This window comes from Saccostrea echinata, unplaced genomic scaffold (assembly GCF_033153115.1).
Source record: "Saccostrea echinata isolate AGI-Se365-2 ecotype Australia unplaced genomic scaffold, CSIRO_AGI_Sech_v1 ptg000012l, whole genome shotgun sequence".
NCBI classification, from domain to species: Eukaryota; Metazoa; Mollusca; class Bivalvia; order Ostreida; family Ostreidae; genus Saccostrea; species Saccostrea echinata.
In genome coordinates, this window is record NW_026889761.1 from 1231743 (window position 1) to 1249531 (window position 17789).

General features: G+C 33.7%; 2 protein-coding genes across 2 annotated transcripts; one reads left to right on the forward strand and one right to left on the reverse strand.

Annotated features, from left to right (window-relative positions):
• The first annotated feature begins 2518 nt into the window (after window positions 1–2518).
• LOC133185656 (complement C1q tumor necrosis factor-related protein 3-like) lies at window positions 2519–7008 on the forward strand. The gene is made up of 3 exons (XM_061320964.1): window positions 2519–2550; window positions 6246–6394; window positions 6617–7008. The coding sequence occupies exons 1-3, from the start codon at window positions 2519–2521 to the stop codon at window positions 7006–7008; spliced, it is 573 nt and encodes a 190-aa protein (XP_061176948.1).
• A 1536-nt stretch (window positions 7009–8544) lies between these two features.
• On the reverse strand, window positions 8545–15393 carry LOC133185189 (sorbitol dehydrogenase-like). The gene is made up of 9 exons (XM_061320279.1): window positions 15308–15393; window positions 15119–15177; window positions 13937–13970; window positions 12474–12638; window positions 12101–12260; window positions 11216–11400; window positions 10631–10809; window positions 10274–10395; window positions 8545–8822 (listed from the first exon to the last, which is right to left on the reverse strand). Exons 2-9 carry the CDS (start codon window positions 15170–15172, stop codon window positions 8672–8674), a joined length of 1050 nt encoding a protein of 349 aa, XP_061176263.1. The 5' UTR covers window positions 15173–15177; window positions 15308–15393; the 3' UTR covers window positions 8545–8671.
• Window positions 15394–17789: the final 2396 nt, after the last annotated feature.

The window sequence follows — 17789 nt, forward strand, 5'->3', positions numbered from 1 at the left end:
TTAACGACGTTGGATCCTGATATTTAAAGTCTTAAACTTTTTTGTCAAGTATATTTTTAGCTTCTACACACATAGCTTAATTAAAAATCAAAACAAAAAATGAGGGTCAATATGCTTCTTTTGGCGCTACAGTACATTTAAAATGACCTTTTTGCACTGAATTTGTGTCTTAATCAAAAATAACATCTTCGACGTTTTCCCTCCAATATTTTTTATCCAAATAAATCATGGGACAAAGTATGCTATTATTCTCTCTTAAAAAAGACACTTTAAAATTGTGACAAAGAAAAATTTTCAAATTGCTTCGCATAATCAATTATTTGACCTTTCTGCACTCACAAAATGTCATTTTTCGGGCATTAAAAATTTAAAAAGCAAGAAAATTTTTTTAAAGTCTTAAACTTTTGCTGAATTTAAGTAGATTAATCAGAGTTATCTTATATATTCAGAAAAGAAAATCAAAAGTGGAGGTCTATGATGTTAATTTTTAGATATTACTAAAAAACTGTTAATTTTATGATAAAATTGGCTCAATTTTTTCCTGGAGTTTCAGAATATATTTTCTATATTTGTCACAATATGATGATAGAATTCACAAAAACTGATTTATTTAATATTTTAGAACCAGCATTAAATATCTCAATGCACAAAATAGCTCTGTGTGCAACCAGCATGGAAAAATAGGAATCTAAATTTAACAGTGCTGTATAATTTCAAAAGGGAAAAAATGATCATTTTCTTCTAAAAAAATCTTCCGCCACAAAATATAGTTCCTGGCTTAATCCTATTTGAATGGGATTTAATCGCGTTTTTTTTTTCATTGGATATAGTATAATTTGCATTGTAGAATCCAGATTTAATGTTAGAACTTAAAAATAATGCAGAATTTTAGAAATAAAGCTCCAGACCAAAATCTGCTCAAAAGCTCAGGATCGAACGTCCTTAACTAAACTTTTTGGAACTTGATGGGGGAATTTTAAAATTTTTAAAAGATGGAGAGATACATGTACTTATATGTGGTAATTTTCCTGCAAGAACTTGAAACTAGACATACTCAAATATGACAGATAAACATTCGATGAAATTTTCAGCTAGTGCGCACATTTTTTTTCAATAAAAAAAAAGTGTTGTCGTTTTAACCGGACAACCCTCGTACGCGTTAGAAAGAAAATCTATGACCTGTAAAACGTTGCATTATTAATCAAATTTAGTTTTATATTTTATAAAACGTGTTATTTATATTTTAAATCTAATTATTCATTTTTGAAAACTTTTATTATTCATGTTCAAAACATTATTTTATAAATCTTATTATTTATATTGGATTATTGTGAATCCATGTTCATAAACTTGTGAGTTTTATGCGAAATTTTGAGATTTATATTCGAAATCTAGTAATTTGTATCAAAAAGTTATAGTATTCCAAGACTTAATATTTTTATGCTAAAAATTCGCTATTCATATTCGATATTCTGTGATTTATATGCATAAATATTATAATTCATGTGCGAAATCTTGTTTTTGCATATAAATAAGTTTTCGAAAATGAGTATCATTTTTGCATATAAATCACATAATCGAATATAAATAACAAGTTTCCGAAAATAAATATCATCTTTTTGCATATAAACCAAAAGATTAAATATAATATTAATAATAATTTATAAATTATAATTATATAAACTTTTCGAATTCAAATATTAATTTTTGGCATATAAAATACGAATCACATGCTTTCATATAAATAAAAAGGTTTTGAATATGAATATCAATAATAGTAGTGCACAGAAAGGGGAAATTGGGGGGGGGGGGTTAAGGAGACCCGGCTCACATTTTTAGAATAGTTTTTCTATGTAGTTGTAATATGTAAAGTGTCATTTGGAAGCTGCTTTGACCCCCACTTTTTGTTGATGAACGCTTTGACACTGGCAAATTCTGGGATCTGAAGAAAAAATTGTACTGAAACGTAAGACCCCCCCTCCACACACACACACACACACACACCCCCTCACACACACACACACACACACACACACACACACACACACACACACACACACACACAATAGAATTCTAGAGTTTTGGCGGTTTACGTTCTTTTTTCGGAGGTTGCCCCCACTTACGAGCCTGTTTTGGATAATAATAAAAAGAACTCGCATATAAATCATTAGTTTACGACTATAAATAACAATTTTCAAATAAAAATCAAAAGATTTAGAATGAATCAAAAGTTTATAAATATGTGAAAAACAATTATCAATTATAGCAGAAGATTTGTATAATAATGCACACGTTTTACACGAATTAGAAAGTAGAGTTTTTTCCGGACTATGTAAATGGATATTTCCTTTGACAACACTTAGTTCTTCGTTTGAGCAAAATATATATTTGATATATCTTCTTTGCAAAAGATTTATCATTCCTCTGATGAAGGAAATCATCTTGTTCACAACTTTTCAAATTATGTACAACATTAATGCTGCATAAGTTGGTTTGTGAGAAACAAATGACTAAGAGAATGTCACGATTCTACAGAGTTAAAGAGGTAGGGTTTGTTCTAATTTGTCCATAACTTTGGAATGATATGCGAAAAACCCTTCAGATTTCTCCGCATTTTTTTCAGATATTTCAGGTATTTTTCCTGACCAAAAATTCGTTTAAAAGTGCTATAGCAACTTAGCTTTTCGTCAGAATGTGGTACAACTTGTGAATTCCATTTCATTATACAATACTTAACTTAATAATTTTTAAGTTACGTTTGATTGATTGATTGATTGATTGATTGTATATTGTTTTACGTCCCATTCGAGAATTTTTCACTCATATAGAGACGTCACCATATACCGGTGAAGGGCTTCAAATTTTGACCTTTACTCGGCACTCAGGGCCATTGAGCAGTGAGGGATTTTTATCGTGCCAACGCCTGTCGTGACACGGGACCTCGGTTTTTAAGGTCTCATCCGAAGGACCCGCAACTTTCACTTCAAAGTGCCGAGCGCATGGCGTGGGAAAAGTTGCTACCCATTTTTTATCGGCTTAGGTCAGTCGCGGCCGAGATTCGAACTCACGACCTCCCGATCACAGAGCGAGCGCTCTTCCGACTGAGCTACCGTGAACGGTAAGTTACGTTTGAATTTTACATATAGAGAATTGTGTGCGTTGTGCTAATGGGTTAAGGTTATCTAGATTTTCCTAGCATATAGCTATTATGTGTAAAAACACGCCGAGAAAAACTCCTGGATATATGTTGATAATGTTTCTGACAGATCGATAGCAGACTATAAAAAAATAATGGAGAGTTACTTTGTAATGAGTGGTGAATAAAGCTGATTTATATGGCCATTTTGAAGAATAAAAATCCACAAAGTCGTTTCATTCCTTACGGAAATTTGGCTCTGGTCATTAAACCACCGGCTCCTCTAATTTAGATGAAACCTTAAATATTTGATCTTGGAGATAGAAGTCAAATACAAGGATAATTTATACATCTGTTATATAAATCTCAGTTTGAGCCAACAATGTCAGAGAAAACCTATTGCTTTAAAGGACAAGTCAAATATTGCACTGAAAAATTAGAATATAGGGCTGTCTATGTCAATGAAAAAATCTCTAGTCATTCCGTGAGCGTACGACGTGTTAAGTAGCGGATGAGCCCATGACACGCGTTGACTGATCGTAATGACCCTATGACTTAAACGTGTGGACACATACATAGCAGATTGAATCTATGACTTATACGTGTTGACGTAGCGGATGAGGCTAGTACCTTCGTTTTGACTTGCTAAGGAACAATTAAACTTTACCAGTCCCCCCCCCCCCCCAAAAAAAAATATGGAGTCCCCGACGTGTATATTATATCTCCTGAGCGATCGAAGAATAAGAGAAAAAATATGAAGTTTTGATCCTTTTTGACCCCCATAATCGTAATCCACGACGAAAGGTTTAGTTTAGAAACCTCATATTTTAAAAGAAATTTTTAACCTCGTTCTCTTAAAACAAAAAATAAATATTACATGTATCGTTTAATCAATTACAGAAATGTGTGGAGGAAGAGCTTGCTGCGAATATGCTTAGTGCCGTTTTTTTTTTCTTATATATACTTTGTCATTCTTTTAACAAACAAACGTGATATCAATGAAGACAAATATGGAGATAACGATTAGTATTCAAACTCAGAAGTATATTCAAACAATACAAATCAGGAGCAGAGCAAACACGGATCTCTAAAACATAAGAGGTGAGATCAGGTGCCATGAAATGTTAGCATCACCTGGCAACCGGTCAAGCCCGCCGTGTGCTCCTTTATGATCGGGAAAAACGGAATAACCCGAAGACAATTTAGTGTGTAAAGAATGGCAAACCATTAGTATGAACAAAGTCAGTCAGCATTTGACTTAATGATAAATTGTATTTGCAGACAAGGTCATTGTATCGACCATAGAACTTAAGAAATGGCGACTTTGAAGGAGACTGTTGATGTTCTTGTTTCATCAACTTGTTTGTCAATAACTTACCTCGTATTAGAAATTCTTCATTCGTAGAACATGCTCTTGCGTATCGAATCAACTGAGAGTCATAAACCCCATATGCTGGGGATGAAGGTATATTGCTGCATAAGTAAGGGAAATTGACGATTGAAGAGTTGAAGTCATCACGTTTATCATAAATCTTGGTTGTTAGGTAATCATTAACGTATTTTTTTTGCTTTTGTTTAATATCCGAATATGAAACAGATGTGTCAGAATCTGTGGTGTCTTTTATTTCAAGCCCACTGGGATATATCGTGTCGACATATGAATGGAAGAAACTGTTGTTAATTGATAATACGTCGTCGATAAACCTAAATGTCGAGTTGAAGGCCACAGCAAGATATTTCCTTTTCTCATGTTTAAGACTTTGAATAAATTCTGCTTCATATGAATACAAAAATAGGTCTGCTAATAACGGAACGTAATTGGTACCCATGGGATTCCCAACAGATTGTTGGAAGACCTGGTCTCCAAAAACCACATAGATATTGTCAATCAGAAACTCAAGCATCTTTTAATATCATCTTCAGGGTTAGTGTTTCTTGTGTGAGTACTTGTGTGTACAGTCAGAATGTTTTTTAATAAAATAATTTTGCAAAGGAACAATGACAAGTTAAGTACATTTAGAGTTCGATTTTTTTGGAAAAAACAGCCGTCAATGATGTCAAAATGCCTGGACTGTAATTTATCGTGGGAGTGGTTGTATACAGAGTTGACAATTGTAAGTGTTTATGCCATTGATTTTGGTAAAATTTTGTGATTTCAAATTTTACAAAAGTTCCTTGGAAACTTTAAGTATACACGTCTGATTTACACCACTTCTTAAATATAAATAATGTTTTGCAAACAACATTATCAGACTAAGACGAATGAAAACTGAGTCATAAAACCATGCGTCTTCTTCTACTTTAAACATCTACAGATCAAAGTGTTTTAGAACAACAAATAACGAAAACGTAACGCGAATGAAGAAGTGGATGAGCTTTATGTGAAAACCAGTAAGATGAAGGAGGGGATTTATTTGTTAGGGTATTTGCAAGATTTTATATCGTACAGAATACAAAAAAGATACATGTATGCATAATTTATACATTATTTACACACTGAATTGTCGACGGATTTTTCCGTTATTTCCCGATCATGACAAGGAGCACACAGCGGGTGTGACCGGTTGGCAGGGGATGCTCGCTTCTCCATGGCACCTGATCCCACTTCTGATGTTTTGGAGGTCCGTGTTTGCTCTGCTCCTATTTTGTATTGTTTAATGGACTTTTGAGCTTGAATACTGTTCGTTATCTCCATATATTTCATACAAAACATTGTCTTCTTTACATACTCACTTTAATTTTTATGTTTAGAATAATTACACTTTAGTCTAGGAATAACTTGCACTTTATGAAAATTTGTTGTCACATATCATTGTATTTCTCAACCAAATTACATTTTTGCGTGCCTGTTTTCTGAAATAAGATACTTTTATCGTGATTATTCAACGATATTTACGTTTTATTTATACTTAGATACTCTCTCTTACAAATCACTTTCATCTATTTCAGTCCATAATATACACAACTCAGTTTTTTCTCTTTGATGGAGAATATGAAAGGGTATCGCTGGAATTTGTTTCTCCTGTGTGTTTAATTCTTATATATAACTCTTAAAAGTTTTTGTGTGTTTTCCACGGTGTATTTTAACCGTTACTGATATATTCCACAGTAGACTTGTACTGTTGCTGATCTTGGTCACTAGGGTGTTTGGTTCTATCAAGGAGACACCGCAGCAGATCGTTACCAAATACAACAACTACAGGACCATCTGTATTGGACTTGGATATCAGAACCTAAGCTGTAAGGCCGACAACAAAGGTACAGAATTTTATTTCAAAGAATGTTACAGTTTTTATGAAAAAAAAAACTATTCATAAACCATTAATAATATACTTATTCATTTTTCTATTTTGCATCACTTTTATTTGTGGGAAGCGTATTTGTTTGATTATTGATCTATTTTTAAAACAAATATGCTTGATACATCAATTATATTTAAATGTATCATCAAAAAGAATTACTGATTTACCTTTTTTAAAGGAGCAATTGCATTTCATTCGTCACTAAGCAGTGACTTGGAGAACATGAGAAAGCAACAGACAGTGATATTTGACAACGTAACCTTGAATGAAGGAAAAGGTTATGATAAAAAGACGGGTGTGTTTACCGCCCCTATGGAAGGTGTATATACTTTCAGCTGGACAACCATGTCAAAAGACAGTAAATACTTTGTAAGTGAGATCGTACTTGATGGTAAGCCTATTGCTTATAATTACACAGATGGAAGGGGGCGCAGTGGTCATAATATGTCATCAACAAATGCCAACATCAAATTGAGGAAAGGCGACAAAGTTTGGATTAGAACACACAGAGACTGGGGTCAATTTGCTAATGGTGGAAATTGGAGTAATTTTTCAGGAAATAAGCTATAATATAATGTGCATATGCAGTGATATAAAGTAAACTGATAAAATTATGTGCAATTCTTTCATATTTTGTTCGAAGGGAAAAATTGACACTCATTATTTTTTTTTGCTTGGGTTCGAACCCCAAGAATACCACTTTTTTTAAAATTATAAAATGATTTTTTGCTGAAAGAAGTTTTGTTTGTCATAATTTCATACCTTTCAATGATAAGAACTCTCCTTTAAATACCAAATTCTCATACTAAATATGACTTTTATACATTTGAAGCTAGAGACATTTTGCACGCCTTGTTCACCCACCTTCTCTGTACTGACGTCTCTTCCGGACCTCAGAACAAAGCCTACAAAAGTGGATCGAGAAATCTTGCCCGAACTTCGACCGCTTGTTACGATCAAAATGAGCTGAATTGGATTCCCTCCCGGCTTCAATTTTTCGCTTTGGAATCCTTTTAACTCCCTGTCACTATGAAACTTTCGTTTCTTACTTTTACAAGTTTAAATCCAACTAAAAATCAACTTGTTGATTCTTCAAAACATTGTCATATTCGTTTATACCTCCGACGCCGAAGAGTTCCCGTCAAAGTCACAAATAGTCTGCTTCAAATACTTCATTTTACTATTGGTAGCAACGAACGAAAGTACGAAGTATTTGAAGCAGACTATTTGGGACCTTGACTGCAAATTTGAAGCAGAGCAAACACGGACCTCTGGTGGGATACGGTGCTGTGGAGGAGTAAGCATCTGCTGTCGACCGGTCACACCCGTCGTGTGCTCCTAGTCATGATCGGGCAAACGGAAAAATCCGTAGACAAATCAGTGTGAAAATAATGGCCTAACAATTTGTTTAAAAAATGTCAGTCAGCATTAGACTTAATGGTAGATGATATTTTCTGAAGCTCATTGTATCGACCATAGAAACTGTTGATATTTTTGTTTCATTAACTTATTTGTCAATTGTATCGTTTTAGAAATTGTTCATCTGAAGAGTATGCTCTTGCGTATCGAATCAACTTAGAGACATAAACTCCATATGCAGGTGATAATGTTTTATTGCTAGGAAAATACGGTAAATTGACGATAGAAAAGTTGAAGTCATTTCGTTTATAATAAAGTTTTGTTGTTATGTTATCATTAGCGTCTTTTTCAGCCAAAATATCTAGATATGAAACAGATGTGTCAATTGAAGGCTACAGCAAGTGGTTTCTTCTTTTTGTGTAGAAGTTTTTGAATAAATTTTGCTTCATGTGAATACAAAAATAGGTCGGCTAATAACAGGGCACAATTACTACCCATGGGAATTCCAACAGATTCCTGGAAGACGTGATCTCCGAAAACCACATAGATATTGGCAATAAGAAACTCAAGTATCTTTTTTAATATCAACCTCGGAGTATTTGTGTATACATGTAGGATAAGAGTGTTTTTAACAAAATAAGTTTGAAGATGGCAAATGACAAGGAACTATTTGCCTACAAAATAATATTAAAAAGTAAATAACCTACTCCTGAAAGAATATTTTAGGAAAAGAAATTAACTCCATCAAATTTTTCTTTCTTGATTATTATTATTATTATTCATCGCGTACATATTTGTGAGATGAATTGCAAATAAAAAACGAACTATCAGTATTTATAAAGTGGTCCCAGAATTGGAAGCTTCAAACATGCCGTCACTGCCCACAGTTAATCATGACCTTGACCCCTTGTCCACTTTTTGCCATCTCAAATGCCTCCAGGGTTTGTTCCAGTTTGTATCGGTGGGTAATCAATGGTTTTACGTCGATTTTACCACAGGACAACATCTCTATCAGCGTGGGCCAACTACAAATGTTAAATCAAAATCTTACTGCAGGCAACCCCATTAAGAACCCTCTATAGATACACTGCTGTCAAATTTCTGATGATATATATGTACCTAGAGTGAGCAGCCCTTAAATCTTAAAGATAGTGAATTGGAATCTACTATGTATTTCATAATTTGCAAACAACAGTGATTTCTGTTCATCAATACTCTGTTGTCTTTGAACTTTTTTCTTAAAGGGGGGAGGGGAGGGCACCCTATGATGAAAATTAAATAAATAAGCTCAGTATTTACACATTTATACGATATAATTTTCTCAGTGTCCTTCAGTTTACAGAATGTCATCTCTCTGTTTCTAAATTATGTCGCTTAATCGCTTCACAACTTTAAAAAATAATTAAAACTTATATACTCTATCGATGTGGGCCAAGTACAAGGTTTCAAGACAAGGTCTTAAATTGTTACTGCATGAGAAAATTAGGAAGAATTAAGCTTTTGAGGGGGTAAAGGGCCCTTTATACACAAAGGCAAAATGTATTTTTATCACTGAGAAAATTATATCTTATGAAGATATAAACTTTGAGCTGATCTATTTCATTTTCAACATATGGTAACTAGCATTTATCAACAGGAAAAATGTTCAAAGACAACAAACTATGGATGAACAGAAATCACTGTCGTATACTTAAATGGGGAAAATACACGCAAACAAAGTGATAATTCAATTTATCTTGGCCTATTTAAATGTTGAGAATGCTTGAATTGATTACAAATTGAGTAATAATCTATTGAATATTAGATCGAAGGGCAAATTACTCTAGCTGCATAAAAATACAAAAAAATTATCCGAGCTATTTAGTGTAAGGAAGATTTTTAAATAGATATTTCCCAGTATGAATTATATTAATAGCACTGCGAGAAAACTGCTCAGGAAACATAATTTGTAAGGGATTTTCTGATTAATTTTATGATAAATGGATTGTACATCATATCTGCTGTAGCCATTCCTGTAAATCCAAGACAGATACTGACAGGAATCTCTAATCATCCAGAGAACTCATGACACACATGTACATGTTTATTGTTGCCGTAGAAAAAAAAGAGCTTTTCTCATTCTAGTGAACTTATGACTTGCGTACTCACGAAGGGAAATGAGCTTATTTTATATTTCTTATCAGTCTGGCGAACTTATGACTTATGTGTTGACATAGCGGAATGAACCTATGACTTACGTGTTGACGTTGCAAAAACAACCTTTGACTTACGTGTTGACATAACAGAATGAATATATGGCATGTGTTAATGTTGCAAAATGAATTCATGTCTGTTGTTTACGAACCAGACTGAAAATATAACTTAACGTGTTGACGTAGCGGATTTAACCTATGACTTACTGCTTACGTAGTGGAATTAATCTATATGAATTGCATGATGAGCCATCATGAGGTACTGGAATGAACCTATGACTTACGTGTTCACGTAGCGGAATGAACCTTTGATCTCAATCTCCTTGGCAACAGTGGCCACAACCGGAAATGAAACAGAAGTCGGTCCGTGTCCAATTATAATGACTTGGCCACCGGGCTTTGTAGCCTAAAAAATAAGAAGATTTTTTTCCCCTGTAAATAGCGAAATATTGTTCTTCGCCTCAAGATATACGTCCAAACAGCATTATTCCACAATCTCTAAGGTATCATTTCTTGTCACTCATTTGACAATATCTTAAGTCCCAAAATCAAAAGACAGTACGCAGGTAACATGAATTCTAAGATTCCATTTCCTTTAAAAAGGTTGAACTGGGTACATGTACCTTTATGCAAAAACTTACGTGAACAGCGAGATTGACAGCAAACTGTGCTCCGCTACACTCAATGGTTCTGTCTGGCGTCGCCCCTATCAGATCCGCCACTTTTACTGCTACATCCTCCTCCTTGTCTTCCCGTGTTATCAGGAGTGTGTGGGTGGCGCCACACTTCTTAGCAAACTCAAGACGGGAGGAGTCTATGTCTACAGGAAACAAATGATTTGTTGGAAATATTCATTTTGCAAAGATTTCATTTCATGAATGTTTGACAAAAAAGTACAATAAACTTCTTTTATTTTCAAAGAAAAAATTATTGTTAAATTATTTATCTATGTAATCAAAATATGTTTGGTGTGTGAATTTTTGGAAAACAAATTGAAATATATTCCCAATGACAACACGTGACACCTTTTCGAGGGTGAGATTTTCTGTACTGACAAACATCTGCGATGCAGGGAAACTTTTAATTATTTTCGAAGGTGGTTTGTGTAATGTGACAAGAAATGATTTAACACATATAATTATAAAACAGGAACAATACCCCCCCCCCCCCAAAAAAAGAAGAAACATAATACATTTTGTATGCTTTATTATCTTCTGTATTTGTACCTGTCATGCAGATGGCTGAGGCGCCCAGCGCTTTTGCGCAAAGCATTGCACAAAGACCGATAGGACCTGCCCCCGTCACTAGGACTTTGTGCCCCAGCGTGATCCCGGCCCTCCAGCAACCGTGTAGACCAACAGAAAGAGGTTCCACGCATGCGCCTTCCTCAAAGCTGACGTTATCCGCAAGTCTAACAAAAGATCAGGGGTGCGTTCAACAGCATAGCTGCTACGTAGCCTCTACGTAAAGCTACGCTCTTGAGCGGAGAGCTAGCCTAGCCGCTACGTAGGGAGAGCAAGCATAAAGATTTGATGCTAAATACCAAATCCAAGATGGCCTCCTTCGCAGCACTTACGACTTTAACTAAATTGAAGATTATTTTGTACGACTTAGCATATTAAATGTATATTTACATATATATTTTCGCTTGAAATAAACTTTTTTGGCTCCAAAAAAAAGTTTATAGTGATATATTTATATTCGAAATTTAACACTTAGCGGCTAGGTTACATGTAGTTGTCCGTTCAATATCTACAACCTAGCTGCTAGGTTAGCCGCTACGATCTTGAACGCAACCCTGATTATTCTGGTTTTACTGTTAGAAGGAAGAACCTAAAATATTGCAAATGAACAAGGCACGGTCGAAGGTAAATTCAAATATGTGAGTGACAACTCACGGACAAGCTTAAGGTATATATTTTTCTTAAGGTTTAAGGAATAATTTTATGTACTGAATGATATGCACCTTGTACATGTAAAAAGATAAGAGGAAAATTGTTTTATAATGACTTCTCCACTAATTTCACTGTATAGTTGTTTGCTATTTTTTTTATCATTCAGTGAATTAAATGGCGGTCTGGTGATTTATACGGCATCAATAAAGTGCTTACTTGAACGTGAAATCTGCGGCGTGAACAAAGTACCTCGCCAGAGCCCCGTCGTCAGGGGGCGTGGCCAGGAAGTAAACTTTAGGACACATGTTGTAGCGGCCAGACTTACAGAACTCACATACACGGCACGTGATGTGTGGGTCCACAGCCACACGGTCACCTGAAGATTAAACAATATACACTGTATATTATAACTAAGAGTATAAAAAAATTCTTTTTTATAAGATTATGGTAATAAAGCATATATGCGTCAAATTTAATGTGCTGGGATAATTTCTTGTAAAAGACCTACACACCAATTTCATTTTTTTTTTTATCAGCAATACTAGAAAAATGTGATTTGAAATTATCGAGAGTGTTCAAATAAGGTTACCTATTTTCAGGTGTGTAACTCCCTCCCCCACTTTACTGATGACCCCGCTGATTTCATGACCTAGCAGTAATGGTCCAGTGACCACAAAGTGACCAATGGCGCCATCTTTCCAGTACTTAACGTCAGAACCACATATCCCCACTCTTTGGACGGCGATTTGTACTTCTGCAAAAACAATCAAAGTAACAAAACGATTAATCATACATAGGGATGTCAATTTTGTCCATAATTCATATTCGAATATTCAATGAAAGTATTCGAATATATTCGAATATTCGATAAAATAAATAAAATTTAGTTAATTTCAAATGAACATCATTATACTTTCATGGCAGGTTTGCGTCGGTATTTGGAAGTAGACTTTTGTAGGTGCACAATAAGGAATTCTACATTTGATATCTGTCAATGTTTGAAATAAATGATTGATTTAAGTGTATACAACCGAAATATAAATGTAACAAATGATATCTGTACAAATTCAAACCAACGAACCAGTCGTTTAACCAGGGGCAAGATTGTCGTTTACTCTTCAGATTCAAAAACACGTAATTAATTACAATTATCTGCTTAATAAAAGATATAATATAATCTTTGATACAATGTTTTGACAATATAAACAAACAATTCCATGGACAATTTTCCTAGGTCATTAATTTCCCGATAATGATTTTAAATTTTTAAAATTATATTTAACCCGAGATAATCAAGTAATTGATGCATTATTCTGAAATTGAGCCCTTTACAATATTACAGGCTGATTCTATCAAAGATGTAATTCAATGATCAATAAAAATTATTTTCATAAGTACATCCTTCACGTCTCTTAGACATTCAAGAAGGTTTCATTTCGTTGTCCTCGGTTCTAGATCTGATCATATTAAACTACTGAAAGTACTTTTTGTATCATATATTGATAGTTCTTGTTTATTTCTTTTATACCTTACTCAAAATGAAATAATTTAGAAGATCTATAAGATAAGAAAGTAGCGAAAGGAATCAGGGGATCGCTAGTAAATAAAACGGGGATAATTCCAGAACTGTTCTAATTAAAATTTATTACCTTTTTTGTGAAATCTGAAAACCACCGAATATTCGAATCTCAAATTCATATTCGAATATTAACTCATCGAATGAATATTCGAATGTTCGAATATTCGTTGACATCCCTAAATCGTTGAATCATACAATAATTATTGTACCAATAGAAGTGTCTAACATTTATAAAATCTGCGTTGCTCGATGAACAAGAGTCCTTCTATTTTTTTTTTAACAGTACCCCCTCTAACCTATTTACTAGTGTAGGAAGACACGATGACACGCTAGGTCATTCTGGGAGCTACATTGTAGCAACAATTATATTTTGTCTATCTTAACTTCTTATGTCTTTCGAAAAGATGTTGTTCCCTTGCATTATTTGCATTATACATCAGTATGGGAATTCTATGTAGAAATGGTTCTCTTACCACCAGGTCCTGGCTCCTTAATTGGAGAATCCACCTACAAAACCAAACCAATACAATGACACTACAAAGCAAAAATCAATATCATACATTTATAGACTGGGTTTGAGGGCAAAATGTTTGCCTGAGGCCGTTAGGCCGAAGGCAACCAGTTTGGTTTGAGGGGTCGACAAAACGCAATTTGCCCGAGAACACTGTCAATAAAGCTTTGTTATACCTTTTATTTATTTTTCTTTTTAACATACATGTTTCCTTTACCCGCAATGTGGTTAAACTCGGTCAATTCTGTCAATGTCGAACACCAACGAATGCAAATGAGATTGAGCTGATCCCGCCCACAGCGTGACGTTTGCGGTCCAATATCTTATCGACAGGTCCAATATCTTACTCCGCGGTCAAACATCGAAATTTTTATGACCGCTCAGTAACACATTCGAAATGAGACATTTTTAAGTATAGATTTATTTAGGAACCAATTCTTAAAGGTATAACAATACATTTTTACTGGTAGTTTGGATTTTTAATATAACATTCTTATCAGTAGATTGGATATTTGGTTGCTTCGACAAATGACGAGATGAGTATAAGCTTCATGTAAACATGAAGGACAAAAAATGAATGTTTGTACCGACTTTAAAACGATTGTACCGACTTTAAGACATTATCAAATGTACGATGTTAAATGTTTGTACCGTCTTTAAGACATTGTCAAATGTACGATTGTACCGACTTTAAGACATTGTCATATGTACGATTGTACTGACTTTAAGTATTTGTTAAATCACGATTTCTGAAATGTCATTACTTGTACTGTTTACTAATCGTAAGTTTAGTGAGCATCACGTCAGCGCGTACTGAAAGTTCAAACTAGCGATGAAAATATATCATCAGAATTTATAACACAGATGATATCTGCATGATAAACATGATATATATCTCCAATATGTTATTTTACAGATATCTTTTCAGCACAACGAGCGTCCTAATTGGGACAGCTCCAGGTCACTATGACTGTAGCTACAGCAAAAATCTAGGACACTTCATAGATAATTAAAATAGTGATAAAATAAGAAGAAAATAGTTACTAGGCAATTCTTCATTCACCATGAACCTTGGAAATGTGGAAAGGATTGATCAAAAACTGAACAGCTAGTAAACTAATGCACAGTATAATTTTACACCTACCAATCGTAGATCCCCTTTCTTATACAACACGGCGGATAGATTGCTTCCACTCATATTGTCTATACAAAAAGTCAGAAATGCATTTCAGTGAGAAAAAACTAAAATAAACATGACGTTTTTATCGAGTTGCATTATCAATTCATTTGGATTAAGACAGGGAATAAAATGAGACCCAGTTTTAGTACTTACGCTTCTTTACGAATAAGACAAACAGAATGAAGCGTCTGACCTAAATATTGCAAGATAAATAAACTGCAGGAATGTCTGATATAATCTCAGATGAAACAAAATTGGCGGATCTAATTTTTAAAACTATCTCAATCGCACAAAATTGGTGGATCCAAAGTGGAGTCAGGTGATTTTTTTTTTGGGGGGGGGGGGGTGCATGCCTCAAGAAAATTGCATGATCAAAGAAAATATTTAGAAAAGACAGATTAAATGAGGATACACTTCGCGTACACACTACCCCTGCTCCCCTTCAATTTGTCTGGATCTAAAAATTGTCAAATATAAAGAAAATAATTTTGGAAGTATAACATGTATAATAAAACTTCTAAAAGTGTTATTTATAAATCTCTTCAATAAGTTGCTCAAAGTTCTCTGAATGAGTTAAGATAATAACTTAAAGTTTTTCTATTGCTAATAAAAATATTAAACAAATGAAGAGGCCAGACAGTTTAATATGATATATATATATATATATATATATATATATATATATATATATATATATATATATATATATATATATATATATATATATATATATATATATATATATATATTAAAAACTTGCAAGACCGGGGGAATCTAGCTCAAAGTAGCCTTATTTTGGAAAGAACGGAAATTAAAAGCTTGAAAGAAGCACATGTTCGCGTTGAATTAACTTAAAATTAGTATCATATAAATTAACTGTTGGTATCATATAAATTAACTGTTAGTATCATATGAATTAACTAAAAGTATCATATAAATTAACTAAAAGTATCATATAAATTAACTAAAAGTATCATATAAATTAACTGTTAAAATCATATTAATTAACTATTAGTATTATATAAATTAACTGTTAGTATCATATAAATTAACTGTTGGTATCTTAAACAATAAAATGCTTTCTTTGGTTGTTAGTACTGGAATTAACGTCGCAGCTGTTGCAGAAAAAATACATAACCCGCGTAAGCGGGTTATGTGATTTTTTTTTCTGCAATAGCTGCGTCGTTAATTTCCGTACTAACAAACAAAGAATGACATTTTATTGTTTATATTTATATCTTTTTAAAAAAAACATTCAACGTAAATTAAATATGTTTAATATTGTATTATAGCTGTGTATGTCATTGTATGCAAAATTGATGGAACAGCCATTGCTTAAGAAATCTATGCAGGTGGCTTGCTAAGTGTTGTTTATGGACTGATCAATGGCAATGGTTTTTATAAGAAATAAAGGAAATAATATTCAGTGTATGTAAATATATATATATAAATTAACTATTAGTATCATATAAATTACCTGTTAGTGTCATATAAATTAACTGTTAGTATCATATAAATTAACTAATAGTATCATATAAATCAACTGTTAAAATCATATAAATTAACTGTTAGTATCATATAAATTAACTGTTGATATCATATAAATTAAATTCATACATGTCATCAACATAAGACCAAAAAGGGCAGTTCTCAGCATAAAATGCTACTTTTTTTAAAGATAAAATTAAAATAAATTCCACTTGCAGAATGAAAGCATAATGGCTGGCAGCAAATAATGAAGAAATTTCCGGAAAAGGGATATATTTTGTTTTTCCGTTTATTTGTTCAGAATTTTTAGCCAAGTACCGAAGTTCTTCTTGCCAATTTGCTAATGGTGTTTTATTTTGTAGGTACAGGAAACAATGGCGATCAAACTTTCCAGAAATTTTCAATTGGGTCTTGACTACGGTACCCTAAAATACTGTGTCGATCCGAAGTCTGATTTGAAATAGAGGCAAATATTTCGTTGAGATGGAGGGGGGGGGGGGGGGTAAGTAAGTAAGGCATATTCAGATAAATAGAAGGTTCCTTGAAACCTGAAGGTCATATGTCAGGATAACATCATATTTCTATGTTTACAAAGACCTTGACCTTTGACATTGACCCATTTTTAAAGGTCAAATCCAAGAGTTCCATTACAGGTGCTCCAATATTTTTACCAATGTTCGCGTTGAAGTTTTAGGTTTTAACTAAGGAAACTGAGGAACTTTGATCCATCCCTAAAAGCTGCTGCAATTCATCAATTACACTTTTATTTACTCTCAAATTGATGGAAATCGCTGTCAAAACTAGTTAGGATTTCATGGGTTTCCTTAAAACTACATGGACAAAGTAAACTAAAGACTTAATTTTATGTTAAGAAATATTTGATTTTAGAATGCGGTCGGCATGGTCAGTTTCTCTCTCTCTCTCTCTCTCTCTCTCTCTCTCTCTCTCTCTCAACTTTTGTCCATCGTCTTGCTTTTTTTCATGGCCATGCAAATGCAACAGTTGTCCTGAAAGAGATGCGAGTCTAGCTGCTGTACATGTATATCAGGTAGACAGACATCTCGGCCCAACGACACCTCGGCCCGACACGCTTGACATCTCGGCCCTGACATGTCGGCCCAATATTGTCGTTGGACCGAGGTGTCTG

Bases quoted from the DNA above. Each gene is read 5' to 3' on its own strand.
- LOC133185656 (XM_061320964.1), top strand. From the start codon at position 2,519: ATGTCACGATTCTACAGAGTTAAAGAGGTAGG. The intron at 2,551-6,245 runs GTTTGTTCTAAT...TATATTCCACAG, and splicing joins TACAGAGTTAAAGAGGTAGG to TAGACTTGTACTGTTGCTGA. The intron at 6,395-6,616 runs GTACAGAATTTT...CCTTTTTTAAAG, and splicing joins CTGTAAGGCCGACAACAAAG to GAGCAATTGCATTTCATTCG.
- LOC133185189 (XM_061320279.1), bottom strand. From the start codon at position 15,172: ATGAGTGGAAGCAATCTATCCGCCGTGTTGTATAAGAAAGGGGATCTA. The intron at 10,396-10,630 runs GTAAGTTTTTGC...CTTATTTTTTAG, and splicing joins CTGTCAATCTCGCTGTTCAC to GCTACAAAGCCCGGTGGCCA. The intron at 8,823-10,273 runs GTAAGTCATAGG...TAACATTTGTAG, and splicing joins TCATTCCGCTACGTGAACAC to TTGGCCCACGCTGATAGAGA.